This window comes from Ostrinia furnacalis, unplaced genomic scaffold, assembly GCF_004193835.3.
Source record: "Ostrinia furnacalis isolate ACB-3 unplaced genomic scaffold, ASM419383v2 OfSCF7336, whole genome shotgun sequence".
Taxonomy (NCBI): domain Eukaryota; kingdom Metazoa; phylum Arthropoda; class Insecta; order Lepidoptera; family Crambidae; genus Ostrinia; species Ostrinia furnacalis.
This window is the reverse complement of record NW_021137575.1, coordinates 1,098,695-1,119,007: the sequence shown is the minus strand read 5'-3', so window position 1 is coordinate 1,119,007 and position 20,313 is coordinate 1,098,695. Positions and strand designations below refer to the sequence as shown.

At 37.2% G+C, this 20,313-nt stretch overlaps 1 protein-coding gene across 10 annotated transcripts in view; it reads left to right on the top strand.

The window, feature by feature from the left end:
- The window catches only part of Rgl (Ral guanine nucleotide dissociation stimulator-like), a 33,214-nt gene extending 13,577 nt beyond the window's left edge, over window positions 1-19,637 (top strand). For 7 of the 10 annotated variants that reach the window (XM_028319830.1, XM_028319826.1, XM_028319823.1 and 4 more), the window contains 6 exons: window positions 9,294-9,398; window positions 14,062-14,213; window positions 15,095-15,205; window positions 15,638-15,773; window positions 15,913-17,335; window positions 17,570-19,637. In XM_028319830.1, the coding sequence (XP_028175631.1) occupies window positions 9,294-9,398; window positions 14,062-14,213; window positions 15,095-15,205; window positions 15,638-15,773; window positions 15,913-17,335; window positions 17,570-17,700 (2,058 nt within the window). In that variant the 3' untranslated portion in view covers window positions 17,701-19,637. Of the gene's footprint in view, window positions 1-6,829; window positions 7,352-7,777; window positions 7,913-9,293; window positions 9,399-14,061; window positions 14,214-15,094; window positions 15,206-15,637; window positions 15,774-15,912; window positions 17,336-17,569 lie in introns of those variants that run through there. The other 3 variants (XM_028319831.1, XM_028319827.1, XM_028319828.1) reach the window with 2 other exon arrangements.
- Window positions 19,638-20,313: the final 676 nt, after the last annotated feature.

Genomic DNA, 20,313 nt, shown 5'->3' with positions numbered 1-20,313 from the left:
TTCAGCGTATTTAGTAGCAAGTACACGACATGAATATTATGCGATTGTTATGTGTAACATTCTCTTTATAGCGATGTTAAATCGTGTTTACTCGCGTGAATCATTAATGACGCGTCAATATTTATGATGATCAAATTTTATGGACGTAGGTTTGCTTATTGCTCGTTGTAGAGTTTATTGAATAATGCAAAATGATCACTGATTTATGAATATATTAGTATTGTGTAAACAACTTTACTCCAAACAATTTGTGATAAGATTTTATGAATGTCTTAGAAAAAGAGTTCAATGTTTTGAAGTTTCAATTGTTAACGAAGAGGTAGTACAATATTATAATTGTGAAATGAAAAAGTAAATTATTTACATATCATTCAACGTAATAAACACTAAATAATGTACGAGTAGGTACCTGGATAATACTGCTGCACGGTAGCCAAGTTCGTAGAAGTAATATCACACATTTTGCAATGCTACAAAAGAGAAAACGAAATTGAAATATTAGCCTATTTTCTTTTATATTTTAAAATTTTGAACCTCTGTGTGATAAAAATAGTTCTGTATTATGTTTCTAGATTCTGGATGCCATTAGAAACCTTCAAGGCTTCAAATTTCCAAAGAAACGGTAATTTAATAATTTTGCAAATGTAGAGATGCCAACTACAGCATACTTTATTTAATGCGATGAAAAATTATTTGGATTTAAGAAGAGTTTACCCTAGGTACGAGTATTTGTAACGAGCGAAGATCCGTGTTAATGGAAAAAGAATACATTGAACTCGGTAAAAACTGAATCTCCTAGAAAAAGCTCAATCAGGTCAATGAATGAGTGTCTGAGACTGTGGCGGCTATTACAGGTCGATGGGTATCGATTGTCGAGGTGTTCGGGCCGACGAACTCTGCATGAAATGTATTCATCGCCACCTGAAGATATCTGATTTACATTTACAGCAAGAATAAAGCACGAAGCCTTTATGACTCATATAGTGATTCCGAGAACTATTGCCATTTGTGTAATCATAAACTAAAGCAGTAAATTGGAACCACCTTACTAGGAGGTACTCACAAATGTCTATCATCTAATAGGTTAGTAGTAAAAGTCTAATTATGTGAAAAGAAATTTGACCTAAACTCCGAAGTGAATAACTGATGTTATTGTCCTCGTGGGGCAGAGTACTGTACCTCTAGTACGAAAAACTTTCGAGTTCGTTTCGTTGCGTATTCAAAGTGTCATCGAAAAATTTTGTATGAAAAATTAAACAGCGCCCCCTATATTATAGCCGCCCTAGGGGGCGCTGTTTAATTTTTCATACAAAATTTTTCGATGACACTTTGAATACGCAACGAAACGAACTCGAAAGTTTTTCGTACTAGAGGTACTGAAGTAATCCAATTTTACGAAACGTGAGTCACTGTTTCTACGAAGCGAATTTAAAAACCTTTATAAGACTCTTTGTACGCAGAGGTCGCGTTCTAGATATTATCTAGATTTTGTCAGAAAGTAAACTATGGTGTTATTATCTTAAATGTTATAAAAAGTAGCAGTTTGCTCACCTATAATATATTAACGGAATCGGTAATGTAAGGTGTGTTTCCTTAGCATGACAAGGCAATGTTTATGTTACACGCCACGAACGAAGAAAGTTAAAAGCGTGTTGTGTGTGATTTTCCAAATAAGGAAAGGAAATGGATACATAGTTACACCTTTTTACTCGTGCCTTAGTGAAATCCTAGCACATGCTGCATATGGAATGACCATGCGAGAGATGTGGCCACATTTGCGTTCCCGCTTACCTACAAAGAAACACAAAGGCTTGCAAAGGGAAGCTCTTATCAAGATTAATGCCGACATTGAAACGTATTTGACTCCAGAATAATTTAACTAGTGGTGGTGAACAGATATTATTCCCGAATAATATTTGTACACAAGCACAGATATAGGAGCGTATCCTCTTCATATTATATTATATTACTTATACGTGTGTAAGTAATTTCCTTCAACAAAGGTTAATGTGCCATGTTTCTGGGCATTGGAAACCTGTCTGGGACGTTCCACCTAAGCTACTTTTGGTTCTTGTTTGTTAGTTCAAATTCCAAGTAGGGTGGGTTTTTTGCATCTATAATGCGTTTAGAGTGTATCTGCTGTGTCTTCTCGATGGGCATGTGGATTAATTGCGGTTAGTATGAAGTCTTATCTGCAGGCAGCAGGTAAAAGGTTTTGACCACTGAAGGTACGCAAAAGATTATCTGTATATCTACACCGTGTACCTTCTAGCGGCTTGCGACTTTATGTAGGCCTCATGCTACCTGTGTTACCGTTGCTTGTGACCACGGCGCCGTCTTGCCCAATGGGTAGTGGTGATGGTTCCGGGTATCATCGCTTGGGGAGGGCGCGCCGGCGGCGGAGCGCATCCGTCACGGCTGGCGGTGGCTCGCGCGTTGCCCTCAGACCTTCGTCGAACGTTTTCTAATGCTTTGGACAACGCGACGCTTGTTTTCACAATTGTAACGCAATTCCGCGTGCGATTGCGCAACAACTGTTACGTTCAGTGCGTCTAGACGAGCGCTTAAGTTCGGGACAGCTGCCCAAGTTGAAAAATAAAAGTTATTGCTAACGTATTAATAACGAATACTCAAGACACAAATTACTTTTATCGGCAGAACCGTTAAACTTGTAATTATTTTTTATTACCCATTGTAATGCCATATAGATCGCAATAAGTATATCATGAGAATATTGATGTTAGATAGTAGGTAAATATTGACTCTACTTGGATAAAGAATAATAAAATGTGCTGAAAAGTGGAGGTTATGGCTANATTTGAGTGTAAATGAGAAGTACCCTTATACGTTGATGCGGCATGGTCTTTTTAATATAAAGGTGCTCTCGGGAATGTGAATGTAAATCACTGTAAGTGCTCTTTCCGATACTTACTCGTAGGTAGGGGGTTGTGGGAGTAGTGTGGTCTATGTAAAGCTGTTGAACGTGTAGGGCAATAGTGTAGATATGAACATGATTATTTAGTATGATTTAGCAATTTTTTCACCAGCAAAACNACCAGCAAAATGAAGTCTTAAAATAAACTCGTATAATAACGACTTGGTTTTTTAGTATGTAAATGTCTTGTCAGACTAACTACCTATAGAAATTGTATCAAGGAGAAAATAGTAAAGAACCAAATCAACTTTCTCATTGTAGGTACCCACGAGTAAGTATTATTTGCCATTGTCATGCAAAAGGCATTTTTTTTTACTTGACTTTTATGTCACGACATTGATCGACAACGACTTCGCGTTTTTTAAATAAAATTTGATTACTTATCTTCATAATGTTGCAATAATACCTACAATTTGATGCATTACTGTCTCACAACTTATCTAGAGTCAGGTAGATTAATTCATGACACAATATTCTATTTTGATAACAACCAACATTTTAATTTTATACTCGTCAAATCCCATCCAATTACGTATGAGAGCCGCTGGAGCGGGGACAGCCCGCACTGACGTGGCTATTTTTAGCGCCAGGCCGCCGGTGCAAGCCTCAATCGATACTGTACCTTGCCGTAAGCAAATTTTCCATAGCTCCGCTTAAATTAGTTCAAATACTAAGTATAATAGATAATTTTCTTATGTAGGTACTAGGTAATTTTCTTGTATAAAGTCGGGAAACCGAAATAGCTTCTCAATTCTATCTCATTAGGGAAGATAATGTATTTTGAACCTTCATTTAGAAAATACGATTTCGTTGGGAGGGGTGCGTTTGTAAGGTTCACATTATCTGGGAACTGGGACAGATTTTTAAAGTTATTGCGCGTTGGGAAATACTGTTTGTCTAATTAAAATATCAGCGCATATTATTATTACAGACTTTGTAACAAATAACTCTATAATTCTACATAATAATAGTTTACGATTCAGAATGACAATGTTTGTGTGACTGTTAACGACGTGCAGCTCTACTGTGTAGAGCACTACTGTTGTTTGTTGTCCATCGATTCTGGAACGTTCCATCAAGAATTGATTCGATAAGTGCTTCTCAATAGGTTCAAGGGAAAGGCTCCTCGTTGTTTGTAATAGACACATTGATTGGTCTCAGTTCAACAATTCAGAACAAAACAACGGTCTGGTTGTAACAGGACGTAGTTAGGAGGTAATTTAAAGATTGATAAATGATGAGATGGGTCCGTAGGTATTGCTTGCTGAATTCAATGCGTGTTATAAAATGAAATAGAAGGTTAAACTTTTATTTAATACAATTTTTGGTGCTAAGTATAGTACCTATAGTCGTAGATAAGATACATAACAAAGAAAATGCTTCACACTATGGAAAAATATGCAATACAATGTGTGATGAAGACCCAAAATAGCATTTTAAAAAACAGTATTAGTTGTTAGAGCTGTTTATGTTTTTATTAATACCCTGTATGAAATAATATAAAAGGAATACCTAATAATTGTAATGTACCCACCTCTTTTGTCTGTAAAAATACCTCAATGGCTTCCTAAGTGGGGCTGGAGCTTTTGTATGAATGTTTGAAGTAGACTAGGAGGCGCCTAAAAAGTCGTTGTACAGAATTGAATAGAGTTCAAAGAACTGGCTGACTTCATTTATTTCCCGAGTGGCTGGGTTTGCTTTGTTTTAGTAGGTTGGTTTGGTCAGCCAACATTCGTCGCAGTTTCTACCGTACTCTACCATTGTAGCGTCGTTTAAATATTGAAGAGATGTTGTGTAACTTACTTAGTTTAACCGATTGTACTTACCAAATAATCGTTAAATTATTAAAGTTGATGCTAACTGCAAAATAAACGCTAATACGCTATTAGTTTGCACATTCGTTTAACGTATTTCGTAATTTTAATAGGCCTCACCGATCATTTTGGAATTATTTACAGTTAAAAGATTCAAATACATAGGTCGTAAGTACCTATCATAATATGTATGACCAATTTAATACAATAGAAAATATCAGGTTGTGTATATGGTGGCCATCGCTTTAAATTGAAATTTCATAAATAACTTGATATCAAATAATAGAGTAACACTCATACATTATGTAAAAGTTTAGCAAATCAGTTTAATGAATAATGAATGACTGCCATTGCATAGCACGTAACCCGTATTGTCAGTTGATGGACTGTGATATTACGGGTAGGTAGATTTGTGGAGTTTAGATTTCTCTTTGTCAAACGCAACAAATCTCTTGTTTAAGTTTGTCAGTAGGATATTTTCGAGTATATTGGGATATGCGCTCTTAATACATTGTACGATATTTAGTGAAGTCTATCATACATAATTTTACAACACACGCAAAATCGTTTCAGCAACCAGCGTCTGCTTAGTAAACCTGTAAACTGTAAAATAGATGTATCACACTTCTAAGTAGCTTCTTTTCATTTTATAAAAAGCACTTTAATTGAGCTGGGTTTCCAAATTCAGCTCGCGCGCGGTGCAAAACGTTTAATTTCAGAATACTCGTACCCTAGTATTTTCCTTTTTACAACGTTAATACGATTGTTGGACTTGTATTTCACGCATGTAGCCAGGCTGGCATTATTTATGCTTCCCTCGGGTCGGCAATCGCGAACCCGATTTCATCTGGATAAAAAGTAAACAGTTGGGTTTTACACGATTTCAATTATTTAAACTACATAGAAAGTTAAAGCTTTGTACGGCGAGGAGTTAGGATTTTTAATTTCTGATAATAATTTCAGATTAGAAAGCTACACTTGAGAGTGTAGTAGGTACTTAATATTTAGTCTAGTCTACACTTTCCATGCTAGTAGGATTTTTTCTAATCATTACACACCTACGCTATAAAATTAATCTGATTGTAGACATCTCAATGAAAATATATATTTTATCCATCCTTACTTGTGTTTATAATATTATGAAGTTATAAGTTTTTATAAAATATTGGGTTACTAAAGGGTTTCAGTTCGCCACCTCAATCATTCCAGCTGTCAGTTGTAGTCAAGTGGACAGCTGCATTAATCGCTCCATTACGTGCGCGGGCGCATGTTACTTAATGTGCTACACCGTACGTCTTTTAATTTGTACCTTGATACTTCTGTTACATCTTCTGCATTAAAATATTTAAAGACACTGCTGGAAAATTACTTAATACGCTTACAAACACACCGTAAGCTAGAATAAAACAATAGTACGTTTCAATAATATATTTTTATTTTATTTCCTATCAAGTATTGCTCTACTTTCTTTGCTTTAGGTATGCAATACTTAAATACATATTTATGTAGGTGTAGGTAATAAAATATTGTATTTAGTTAAAAAATGCATTTTCACCTTAATGATGAAATTTGACAAGTTCAAATTATCATTTTCATGAAGTCGATTCAGTAAACACCAGCTAAGTATTAATTTCCTCCGAGTGGTGGGAGCGGAAAACGCATTTCATTATGTATATTAGGCTCCTCCGGGAACAAATGACCGTAATTTGGAATTGGAACACATGCCGACAACATTTGTAACAATTTAGTATTTACAGGCGTATTTAGAGCATGTAGAACTGCTGAAGTGAGCCATGACTACTTCAAATTCGGATCGAAGCTTTATTTTCATGGTATCTGGTCACATCAGCAGCAGAGATGTTGTTTGTTTTGCTGTCTCCTGATTAGTGATTTCACGAATTAGTTAACGAAATGTGAATTATTGTTTCGGATTATATTTATGTGTATAAATATTTGCTTGTAAATAAGCTCATTACACGGCCCACGCACACAGGCACGTGTGGTGTTATGAAGTTACACCTGCGCTCCACAATGGCCGTGCACACCGAGCCGTCATTGACGTGCTTTATCGGAGTTTTTCACGCGATCTCTCCGCGAGAGAGCAGTCGAGCTGCGTCCGCGCCGCTGCATCAGCGCATCTAAATAACACTAACATTTTCCCATGCTATTACAAACAGCAATCAGAAAATAACATTCGGAGGTGAACGGTAACGGCGTTTGCGTTGCTGTGAAAGTTGTGATAGTGAATTGATCGTTAGTTTATTCATGTAGTATGCAAAATTCAGTTTCATAACAAGTGAAAAGGTGACTATCGATAGCGCGGAGGTTAATTGACCACGGTTAATTGATGCTAGAAATCGCTAATCGTTTGCAAATAGTAGTGAATCGTAGTGAGATAGGAGTGATTTGGCGCGATGTCTTTTTCTGTCTGTCAGCGAGTCGGTTAATCGTCGGAGGAGTCGTTCGAGCCGGATACTACCGCAAGTGTGCCAGTGTCCGAGCGCGCGATTTCTCCGCGTCACGCACGTCCGGCCGGCTCGCATACTCGCAATCCTCTCGCCGTTGATTGATTCAATAGGCTATTTGACAACTTACAAACAATGTAAGAACAGACATTTACCTAAAATATGAGTTCTTTTAGGGCATTTCATTAATGTAAATAAAAAGAAAACTGATGAAAATAAACAACAGTTTTATTTAGTGCACTCTTTTAGATAAATTTACCTATTGTAAAAGCTCTAAATTAGCTAAAGCTACCAGAATTTCATAAGCTTTAACATTTGTGTTCTAATGCCATTTTTTTCATCATATGCCAGCATGAGGCTATATTGCTCAAGATAGAGTTTTGACTCCATATAGACAGTGAATTTTCGATTGGATATCTTAATCAAAAACAACTCTTGGCGGGAGAAGAATAAACACGAGAAGCAGAGTAATCTAGGGTGGTTTTTAGAATCAAGTCAAATAGCCTATTACAAAATCATTGGATTTGCATGTTCTGGTGTGCGCGGTGCGGTGCGGCCGGCAGTGAAAGTGCGCGGGCGCATGATGCCGCTCAGCTGAGCTGACGTCGCTCGTGACGTCGACATGGGCCATGTGGAGGATCTGCGGCGTCAGTAAGGCCGAGCCGGTGCTCTTCGGCGATAACGTTGATGATGATTACGTAAGTGCAGCTCGCATTGAGACTGCGACGCGACGTGTCTAACAACAACTAAGCGAGTCAGCGTTATCAGCAGACAATGTTATCGTAACAGTGATGTAACCCGTTACCCGGCCTCAGTGTATCTGCTCTATCAAAAACAGCTGATTTTAGTAATCACTTGATAAAATTCAGGTTAATGACTCAATCAAAACTAATTACTCATAGTAGCTGATATCATTAATCATTTTGTTTAATAGATTTTTAATTCAATTTAAAATGGCTTATGACTAGGCAAGTAAATAAAAACAAACGTATAATATGTTCTTAGAAAGTTCGTATTCACATCATATTAAAAATGCTGGAACACCATTTTTATTTTTATCATAAAGGCATATGAATTTTCTTATCCGTAACTTGAGAAATGCGGAGCTCTATCCATCCCCTATAAGTTCTTCAAGGTTGTTGTGACAAAAAGTAGTCTAATATAATTCTACATACATTATACTTGGGCTTGGGCGATCTATCTCTATACCTATGATACAAATACCTAAGGTTTACGAGTAAAATGTAACATGCTACTCTTAGATTGACATTACACCTAATCGATCATGCGTCTCTACTACAATATTTAGATGTGGAAAATCATGTCACCCCCGAATTAGCATTAAATTAATATGAATATATATTTTTTCTTATATAACTTAGACATTAATAAATATACATATACAAGTAGATTTTCAAGAATAATTAAATATAGATTTATGTTCCCTTCGCCAAATCTTGCGTCGCTTTGGGCTGAAAATAGAATTAATTGGTTTGGCACAACTAATTAATGTAATTATTTTTATTAGATGTTTCAAAGGAGATATTGATAAGATCTTATGACGTCACATCTAGAACAATTCAATCATAATAAATTACGTTTTCAGGGTAACGATCAAACATTTTGTATAATTGATATTTATTGGTTAATTAAATGAACGGTGTTATCATTAAATAAATAAATAAAGTTAAGAAATGAATTATCTACCTATATGAGGAATAACTATCTGATATTTACTTGTGTACCTCTATTATACACATATCTATTAATTTATTGGTTATGTGCATATCCTCACTGTGTGTGATGTGCTATACCTAATACAACCGCTATTATTAATCAATATTATAGTTGTTGCAATTCACGAAGGCGAGTGAGCTTTACATGTGTGGTGGCTCCTGTTTGTTTTTCAAAAGTTTTGATAGACATTCCACTATCGTTATGTGCTTGTACACGTACACACACAAGTAAAGCTCACTGGCCTTCGTGAGTTGCAAGAACTATAATTTATGTTTTTCCGACTCTACCTACGTGTTGTTGACTATTGGACAGTTGTGTTGACCTGGTGGTGGTGTGTTCCAGCAGCCGACATGGCGGTTGTGGGGCGAGGAGCGCGTGGACGGAGCCGTCTACACCGTCTACCTGAAGAAGGTCCGCTACCACCGGCCTACAAGGAGCGCATCTAGTGTGAGTATTAATATGCTTGTTAATATGCTTGTGTCATGGGTGCTACCTTAACGGATATACTACTTTTTTTTAAATACATACATAAACATATTATACATACAACATATAACACCCAGACCCGTCGCAGAAATTAAAATTCATCACTTCAATTTCTGCCCGGCCGGGAATCGAACCCGGGACCTCTCGGCATAGTAGTCCGTTTTTGAACCACTACATCAAACGGCCGACGAATTACTAAATAAATAATCATTCAACTAGGCATGCTGCGAAATAATAGGTCTTGGACACTAAATCGTAGTTCAGATGCTTTGAAGGACACCATTAGATTTTAGTGAGTAGGTACGTCCCGCAGTTCTGCTAGAGAAAGCATCACTTATATCATTTTCCCTTTCGGACCAGTGGGGTTAATATTGCAATTTCATGCATTTTCAGATATAATTTTATGAAAACTTTTCATGTTCAAGTAGGTAATGTAATCGTAATTTGTCTTAAAGCAAGTTAAACTGGGCATTTGTTGTTACAATATGACTTACGAAGACTTGTATAATAGGATCGTTTTGGTTTTTTAGACGCTACGCTTGTGAAATATATATACATATTACTGAAACTGAAAGCCAGTATTATAGGCAATAGATATTAACGGACATATATTTTTCAGCTGTCCTCATTAATTCATTACAGGAATCAAAAAGAGTTCGATAGAATGTATCTAACGCCAAAATATATTAAACTACAATAGGTAACGTGTTTTTATTATAAAATATTTTGTCATGCAATAAATAGTGTCTCTACATTTTGTGAATTATTGTATAATATGTTACGTATTTAGTTTGCGGCAGCTACTAAATAACGTATTCTGTGCTTGAGGGAATTATTGCAAGCCATGGAGACGTTGCATGTCGCGTGTTATTAACGTTCCTGATTATACCGATTTATAACCACCATGCTACAAATGCATTGTTTCATTACCTGCGTCAGAATTACGTTAATACCTAATTAAATAAATCTAACTACTCAATTATGTTATTTATTTTACTTGCGCACTTGTTTTGATAAATATGTGACAACATACCAATTAAATCGTCATTGTATCGCAGTAAGGAACTTCATTGTTGTGTTACATAAATCATTATTCAAACAGTGATTTTTTGCCGGTAGCTGATTTGATTCGTTAGTTTTGTTATGTGATAGTAAATGTAATTGAAAAGGCGTCGAGTATTATATACTGTACAACTTATCGTTTTATTATACAGTGTGAGTCTTGATAAAGTTTTCTGGGCATTTTATGTATTTTTTAGTATTGCCTGTTATTTAGCATTATTACTGTTTTTATTTTATCATGATATACCTCTTAGTTTAAAAGTTATTACGTTTTCTTTACAATAAGAAATTGAAAGATAAAAAAAATATATGAAAAATTAAAAAAAAAACTCAGATTTTATTTGACCTTTTTTGTCGATAAATATAGGTCTAGTTTCACCTATTTTCATATGTGCACAGTTATTTTAAGTAATATACGATACTTGACTTTTTTCAATCAGCAATAAGTAGGTAACTATTTTAACCGACTTTTTAAGCAACAATTCATTAAATATAATATATCATATGTGTAATTAACACTTTTATGATCGTAATAATATGTATGAAATAGGTATTAGTCATCTACGGAATGATTGTAATGGACTATAAAGTAATAGCTTCATAATATTTCAATTTAGATTTTTCATTATAATGGGAAACGACGATCAACATTGTGATATCATCAATTGATTTTAAGTATTCATCATCATCGGTCATTTAGTCTCCACTGCAGGAGCACGACCCTCTCTAATTTACCAGCAAATGAAGGATTTGGCCTACACTCCCCACGCTGGTCAGACGGGTTGGGGAGGTTTTAAGTATTAATATGAAGTTATTTAAGAAACGAGCTACCTATGTATGTATAAATACGTACGTACCTATGTATGTTTTTATTTTGTATGACAAAAAAATGGATAGAGTTTAGCTTACAATCAGTACCTAAGTAATAATATAAAATACTAGCTTTCCGCCCGCGGCTTCGCCCGCGTGGAATTTTGTCTGTCACAGAAAAACTTTATCGCGCGCGTCCCTGTTTCAAAAACCGGGATAAAAACTATCCTATGTTCTTTCCCGGGACTCAAACTATCTCTATGCCAAATTTCATCAAAATCGGTTGCGAGGTTTAAGCGGGAAAGCGTAACAGACAGACAGACAGACAGACAGACAGACAGAGTTACTTTCGCATTTATAATATTAGTTGGGATGGGATTTAAGAAACGAGTTACCTACACAAATAGTAAATACTGGTAGGGCCCAAAAGATAAGGAGACATGTAAAGTGCCCCATAAGGGCTAACTTTTCTTTTTTATTATTTTCTATAATAATTTTGACGTTCATAAGTGCCACTTGTGGTCTAAACTGAATAAATACTTTTGATTTTGATTTTTTTGATTTTGAATAAATACGTACGTACCTATGTATGTTTTTATTTTGTATGACAAAAAAATGGATAGAGTTTAGCTTACAATCAGTACCTAAGTAATAATATAAAATATTCAAGTTGTGCCATATATAAAGTTAAATATATTGTAAAAGGCCAAGTAAAGAATAACTAAATCATGAAACTTTCAATTTAGCATTAAGTATATTGTATAGTTAAATACATTACAAATTTTGCTGGTCTTTCGTAATTCGTACGCTCTACATATTTCTATTTTTTCCTGCTTTATTGCCTGTGAAGTACGACATAGTCTGATTTGCATGTCATGATAACACAAACCGCTAACAGAGCTGTACAAAGGTTTATTATGAACCGTGTCGTCATGCGCCTGACTGTAATGTAAGACTTTTGTTGACTAACATTTTTCACGATACATCTATAAAGCCACTAACTTAAATTATTTTCTTTACGTGCATAACACATATTTTTCATGTAATGCTACTTCGATATACTGGTTGCAAATGACTGTGATCGTCTACCTTGTTAGAGGAATCAGTCATCATCAGTAATCAATTAGCAAGAATATAAAAATAATTACCCCAATGTTATTTTTGTTACATTTTAGATGTGATTTTCCAAGTTATTTTTTGTACGAAATACATAAGTACGTAATTAGTAATTACGTACGCATGTAAAAAGGAGCATTATGTTATTATCTCTTGAATAGACTTGAACCTTTTGAATAATTGTTTGAAGAATCTTAAAAATCTTATTTACTTACGCCATTAAAACGTAATAACACACAATGTAACTTAAACAGTTTAGCAATAATTTTAATTTGACTTTATACAGTAAACATGTAGTTCTTTATTTATTATTTTTCTATAATGAGTAATCGAATATTAAAAGCAACTATAATAACTTCATCGTTTTTTTTATAATATTATTTGCGCAAGTTTAAGTAATTCCCAGAATCAGAATGCTGGTGGCGGTTGTATTATTTTCGTACTGATAACATTTCGCATTTATGAGTAATACAATTTATACAATAGTTAAACTGTTTCATGTGCGTCATGGTCACTGGTCATTTGTGAAACTAAATTACAACTGGGCGTAGTAGAGATACGATTATGTAAAATGTTCAAGATTGTTTACAAAAAGAGTAATGAGATGTGAGAGTACGATGCGTTCGTGTGGATAATGACTAATGTTCTGTGGAATAAAATTTTCTATTTTGCAATGCAACAACAACAAAATGTAAGTGACTATTAAAATATTGTAGACATTCAATAAATTAAGTAAAAAACAACAAACGCATTTAATTGATATAGATATTGTAATTTAAGTACGTAAAGCTTTTAGTATCTTACTGATAGAATCAAAGTAATGATTTAAATAAGTATATTATTAACTAACTATAAATAAATGTGGCTTTGGATTGGTTTGCCAACAAAACAACTGAGTTATTGATGCTTGCTGAAGTACAACGTTATAACACTTTTTATGTAAATTATATGCAGGTTTAGTAGACTATAATAGGGGTTAAATCCTTTATTTGAAAGGCAAAATTTGAGCTTATGAATAATTTATTTATTCCGTAGAATTTAGAATCTTTGTATTGTGCTCTTTATCCTTCTATGCCATTATTAAGGGTGAACACTTTAAATATACTTTGACTTACGAGATGAATAAATTGTAGTGTTTTGAAAATAACAGCATGTATTACTAAGGTATTACGTACGCACGAGTAGGTAGCTATTTGTCGAAAGACATATCGATCAAACCATCAAAATAAATTCAACAATTTACCTGAGCCGGATGGTATGGTAGAAAGGGCGACTAGTGAGTTGATATGTCATTATTACTTGTTGCACGTGTGAGCTAATTAGTTTTCTTGGGTTCGGAGAAACGTGATGCTACGAGTTTGTCTCTATCTTTATAGGTATACTTAGTACTTAGTCTGTATTACACACCACACGAAACAGACAAAAAAGGCACAATTTAGGCAACTATATCGCAAGCAAGTGATCACTTACTTACGAGTACAACCCATGGGGTGATTGATTTATAATATTTTTGTATAATATAACACAGAATCTACTTATCAAATCCCTCCTTGCCCCTGGTAAATTGGACATGGGTGTTTTCCTGCAGTAGAGACTAAATGACCTGTTGATGATGATGATATAACTTATGTTACAGGAATCAGACGATGAAATATCGCACCTCGAGTGGGAGACGGTGCGCGTGCGCTTCGTGAAGGCGGGCACCGTAGAGCGGCTGGTGGAGGCGCTCGCCACCGACGACGGCGAGCTCGAGTCCACCTACGTCAACGTGTTCCTCGCCACATACCGGTACACTATACTATACTATAAGTATATCGCACCTTGAGTGAGAGAGAGTACGCATGCGCTTCGTAAGGTGGGCACCGTAGAGCGGCTGGTGGAGGCGCTCGCCACCGACGACGGCGAGCTCGAGTCCACCTACGTCAACGTGTTCCTCGCCACATACAGGTACATTATACATCTATACAAAATACACCTTGAGTGGGAGACGGAGCGCGAGCGCTTTGTGAAGGTGGGCACCGTAGAGATTAGGATAGGACCTCCGCCACACTTCCCGTGGTTGTCGTTAGAGGACTAACTTTCAGGTACTCTACTTTAGGATTGGTCAAACCACTAATTCTGGCATATTTACGACAAAACGATGAGTAAAATTACTAAATACAATTTTCCTTCCTTATAACCAAAGATCCTAAACCTTGTAGAAGTATCGTGTATTTTTAATATGGAATGAAATAAGTACTTCATTGAGCGCTTATTGTATGTCAATGAATGCTGATGTAGGTTTTCCATTAATCTAACAAGGCTATCAGAGTGAATAAGCACTTAGCGGTAAAGTAGGTACCTACTCTGTGCTATACATCTTAAACTGTAATTACTAAACTTAACATCGAGTTTGATTGCGAGCACTTATCTGCCTATATCTGTATCTGTAATAAAGCATGTACAGTCATTACAGTGACGAACTTTATCATAGCTAACCACCCAGTTATGCTACATAACCTTCGCAGATACACAACCTTACCCTTGACTCGATCCCACAACTCCGCATATTGATGGCCTCTAACTCCTAATTGACCCTTTGGTCAATGCGAGGTCGCTCCTGATTGTTTTACCACTACATAAATAATATTCCCTTTAATTAATCTAACGACTGGTCTATTCAATTGCAGTTCATTTGCGGAATGCAGTCGAGTGCTGGATCTCTTGCTGCGACGATATGAAGCCTTGGCTGCCGAGGACGTGGTCCCCGCCGCGGTCGACACCTCACAACAACATAGAAAGTAAATATTACCTACTAACTTACCTTTGAAATATCTGTATTGAAGAAAGTATTTTTGAAAATATTGATTCAGCCTTCTTTTAAGAATAGCATGCTAGACTATTTTTAATCAATGGAAATGCAAATAGAATTTAATCGTTGATACAGCAAACTGTTGTGTAGCGCGTGTTCTAAGTTTGTCAAGGAGTCACTATGTAGTCTAAATCTGCAGTGATGTTCAAATACCATCGACATCTGATTGGTCGGTATTTAGTTATTGATCATTTAATCGTTAAAAGAACGTGGAGATAACATGACTAACAATACATTATTATTCATGTTACTATCTATCCATAATGACAAAGCGATTTTGTCATCTTTTTGATTTGTGAACAAAGATCTAACGTTATTTCTAAAACCTAACTGGGATTTCATAGAGTAATATACATTCCAGGACTCTGGTGGCATGTCTCCACGTGTGGCTGGACACCTACCCGGAGGACTTTCGTCAACCACCGCACCACCCTGCACTGCAACAGCTACTCGCCTTCACCCAGCTTCATTTGCCAGGATCGGAGCTTCATTCGAAGGTCAGTAAAAATAATGATAGTTTAATTTAACTCTTTCTTATTTTGTCTTGGCCAATATGGCCCAAATTAAAATAACCTATTTTTATTTAATACTTTCGAGTAACAATTTCACAAAATTTTGACTTGATTTTATTTGTAGGTGTTACAGAAGTTAGCAGTATTCAGTGCAGAACGCAACGGGTCCGGCGCGGGCGGCAGCGTGTGCCTGGCGCCCGGCATGCGGCTGGCGGCGCACCACACCAGCGCCTACCGCCTGCCGCACGTGCCCCACCGACACTTCGCCGAGCAGCTCACGCGCATGGACATGGAGCTGTTCAAGAAGCTCGTGCCGCACCAGTGCCTCGGCGCCGTCTGGTCCCGCCGCGACAAGGACCGCTCCCACGACGCCGCCACGGTGCTGGCCACCGTCAACCAGTTCAACGCGGTCTCCTTTCGCGTCATATCGACCGTCCTCGTCGAGCCCAACCTCAGGCCTCTCGAGCGCGCCGATATCTTAGCCGCCTGGCTCGATATAGCCCGCGAGCTGAGAGTCCTCAAAAACTTTTCCTCGCTCAAAGCGATCATCTCCGGATTACAGAGTAACCCGGTGTACCGACTCAGGAAAACGTGGGCTCTCCTTCAGAAGGAGAAGGCCGAACTGTACGATGAGTTGGCGCGAATATTTAGCGAAGACAACAATCGTTGGGCTCAGAGGGAGTTGTTGATGCGAGAGGGCACCGCCAAGTTTGCCGATACGGTGGGCGAGAACGATAGACAGCTTCAGAAGTTACTCCATGAGAGGGGCTCGCCCGGCGTGAGTCACGGAACGATTCCGTATCTGGGGACGTTTTTAACGGATCTCACGATGATCGACACCGCCATACCCGATACAGTGGCGGATGGTCTGATCAATTTCGACAAACGAAGAAAAGAATTCGAGGTGCTGGCGCAAATAAAACTGTTGCAGGGCGCCGCCAACGCGTATCATTTGCCGACCGATCCGATGTTCGACAGATGGTTCGACTCGGTGATAGTGCTCGACGACCGGGAGGCGTACCAGCTCTCGTGTCAGATCGAGCCGCCGACTAATCCGCCGAAGGACAGGCGGCCGAAGAAGATGAACGACAACAACAATCAAGGTCACAGGAAGAACGATTCGATAGCCAGCACGAGTTCGAGTAACTCGTCTCAGTTCTACTGCGAGACGGACGGGGCGGGCAACGCGTGGAAGCGGGATAGTTTGGAGCGGCGCACGTCGCCGACGCGGCTGTCGCACGGCTCATCGTCGTCGTCGCTGCCGTCGCTGGATGTGTCACTATCGAGCGCCAACAGCGGGCAGAAGGCCAACGGGAAAGCGGGTGGCGCAAGCCCGGCGCACGCTACGCGCACGGGGCCTGACTTCTACATCATCCGCGTCACATACGAGTCAGATTGCGTGGAGACCGAGGGCGTGGTGCTGTACAAGTCCATCATGCTGTGCAACAACGAGCGCACGCCGCAGGTCATCCGCAACGCGATGCTGAAACTTAATCTCGACGGCGATCCAGATGGATACACTTTAGCACAAGTTTTGCCCGATAGAGGTTAGTAAAAATAGTTAATAAATTTTTGATTAAAATAGTATAGTCTTTGCTACAGCATTATAATCGAGATGGCGCGCAAATGAGTGAAATTAAATAGTAACTAAGATATTTGTAGATCCACTCTGAAACTGAAAAATAGACTAGAAGAGTAGACTGAACATGAACCCGTTCTGGATTTCCAGTAACTAAGCTATTCAACTGTATTTATAAACTACCAATTTCTACCTTTTCCAGAAATGGTGCTACCGGCGAACGCAAACGTGTACTACGCAGTGAACACCGCGTACAACCTGAACTTCATCCTGCGCCCGCGCAAGCCGCAGCCCGAGCCCGTGGCCAACGGCCGCGCGCGCAAGCGCCCGTGACTGCGTCCTCTGTGGCGTTCTTCGCACACGTGAAGTGCTTTCGAACATCGAGCTGGCCACATAGAATAAAAAAGAAAAACATCAAGTAATGTAATATTGTCTATGCACTGGCCACATGTAATAAAAAATAACATCAAGTGATCTTGTCTGTTGACTGGCCACATACAATAAAAAATAATATCGAGTGACCTTGTGGACTACTTTTCTGCTATACTCATCGCTTCGTCCAGTGGATATCAGATAATCGAGGCGCGTCTTTTTGTGTGTTTTTGAACTATACCGAACTAAGTGCAACACGTGATATTGACAAATGTTCGATTACCTTTAGACACAGGCGCACAAACCCAAATGTCCCTTTACACAGAAGCTTTTTATGGGCAGGTTGGAAGTCATATACTCTGACTGAATATAACGAAAATAAGGTGTTGTGTGTATTGGTAGCTACGTGATACATTCGGGACCTCTAGTTTCTGAGTTCGGTGGATGTCGTGACAACTTGTCAAAGTTTAGTCAGTCATAGCACGTCATCATAGTTAATTTTTATGACTGGCTGTCACCAACACCAGCTGAGCTCTAACGCCTTCAAAGAAGAATTTCTTTTCTGCCTGTGTATGCATGCATGTTGATGTATTAAGCTGTTAATTTTTGCCACTGAGCTCAGAAACTGATGGTAATTGTAAATGTGTGAAAAGTGTTGAGTTAGATACGACTGTATATCTGGAGTTACATAAAAGGGCCAAACCCAATACAATCCGGGGTAGCATTCCTGTGATCTTGTACAAATCTTTCGAGTTCCTTTGGTATTTATTATACTCCTTGTGTGAATTTGTATACTCATTGTGACTATTCGCAAGAACTGTTCAATGTCTGTGTTCATAGTGTACTTGTATAGTGCATTTTGAAGTGTTTATATTGATAACTGATGTAAATAATAAAGTAATACCATGCCACCTTATAGAATTAAACCGTCATTGTTGTTTAGTCGCCTATGTATACTCTTAGATGTGACAACATGTTTGTATATAAGAAAATTGTGTATATAAAGAATCTCATAAATCTAAAACGATACTGAGCCAAAGGCAGATTGTTATGTCTTGTAGTAAGGTGCTGTCTCTCTTATACAACAATATAATAGTAGCTTTAAATTAGTAAAATGTTGGAAAACCGAATTTCATTAATGTATAATCATAACATTAATAACCTAACAAATACTGAAAATAAATATTTTCGTCCATTTTTTCAGTTTAGTAGAAAGTTGCAAAGAAACCAATCTTCATTAGTTGCAAGCAATAGTAGGTAGCCAATTTATATAACTGATATTAAATTTATTCAGCGAAATTTTCCGAGGCATTTATTTTTTTTTCATTCTAATTGGATCGTGTATTGGCAAAAGGTATAATAATGTTGAAATGAGACTATTTGTATGTGTATTGTATTAAAATTGTCATAATAAAATATAGCAAAGTTTATTGTACTAGAACAATTTATTAAATATTTTTGTATTTATGAACTTTATATTGTGTACTTTCCAAGAAAGTTGATTAATTTAGTATTATTAAATATAATAATCGATCATATTTAAAACTTACTCAAAGGAAATAATTAGATATTATTTGTTTTTTTTTTTATATTTTGGATATTTTTTAATCTAATTAGCAGGACTTTTTGCATTAAGGCTGAGTTAAACATTTATTTATTATCATATTATCATTTAAGTATACATATTAGAAATTTCTTATTTTTTCGGATTTACTGTTTAAATGTGTACACCTATTTGTTTGTGTATGTATATTTGTATGTTACCTGCCCGATGCATGACTCATTCATTAACTATTGTCTGTAAATACTTTGTACCTAATTATTTGTAATTTTGTAGTTTTCCACCTACGTCCGTAACATGTTTATAACTGTGTAATAAACGTTAATGATACCCCTTATATTATATTATTTCATTTTTATAATATAAATTATTACTTTAGTGTAATAATAACAAGAGTGAACCAATAAACTTTTGATAGTAAGTAATATGACGTTATTAAGGAGCGGACTTAATTTTTTTCGTGTGGAGAATTCTCTAGCGAATACCCGTAATAAATGCCTTATCTACTAGAAACCTCATAGTGCCAATATGGTTCATGGTGCTATGAAGAAAGTATTTTTTTATAAAGGCTATGGGCATCATTAGCCAGTGTTCTGTCCGTAGCTCGTTTCAAATGGCCCTTGGCTTAAGCCAATCCTCCTTAAGAAGAAAGGACTGTCTTCTCGGTTTCTCCCATTCAGCTTATACATAGGAACAATCACGCACCTCCACAAGCCCCATATAACCCCACGAGAGAGCCTTTCGAGGCAATCTTATCAGTGACCGAGACCTCCGTTAGAAAGCACATCAGACTACGTTACACATTTTTGCAATAAAATAGCTTCTGTTACAGCTGTATAAGATGCCCTAGTACTTGCCTTGATATGATAAATTATGTTCGTCCTATAATCGGTCTATTCCACATTGATCACCTGGCTTTGATCACCCAGGTCATCTTATCCGTGGGTGATCAAAGGACACTAAATTGTCGCTGGAAGATCACCTGGGTGAACAAAGCCAGGTGATCAAAGTAG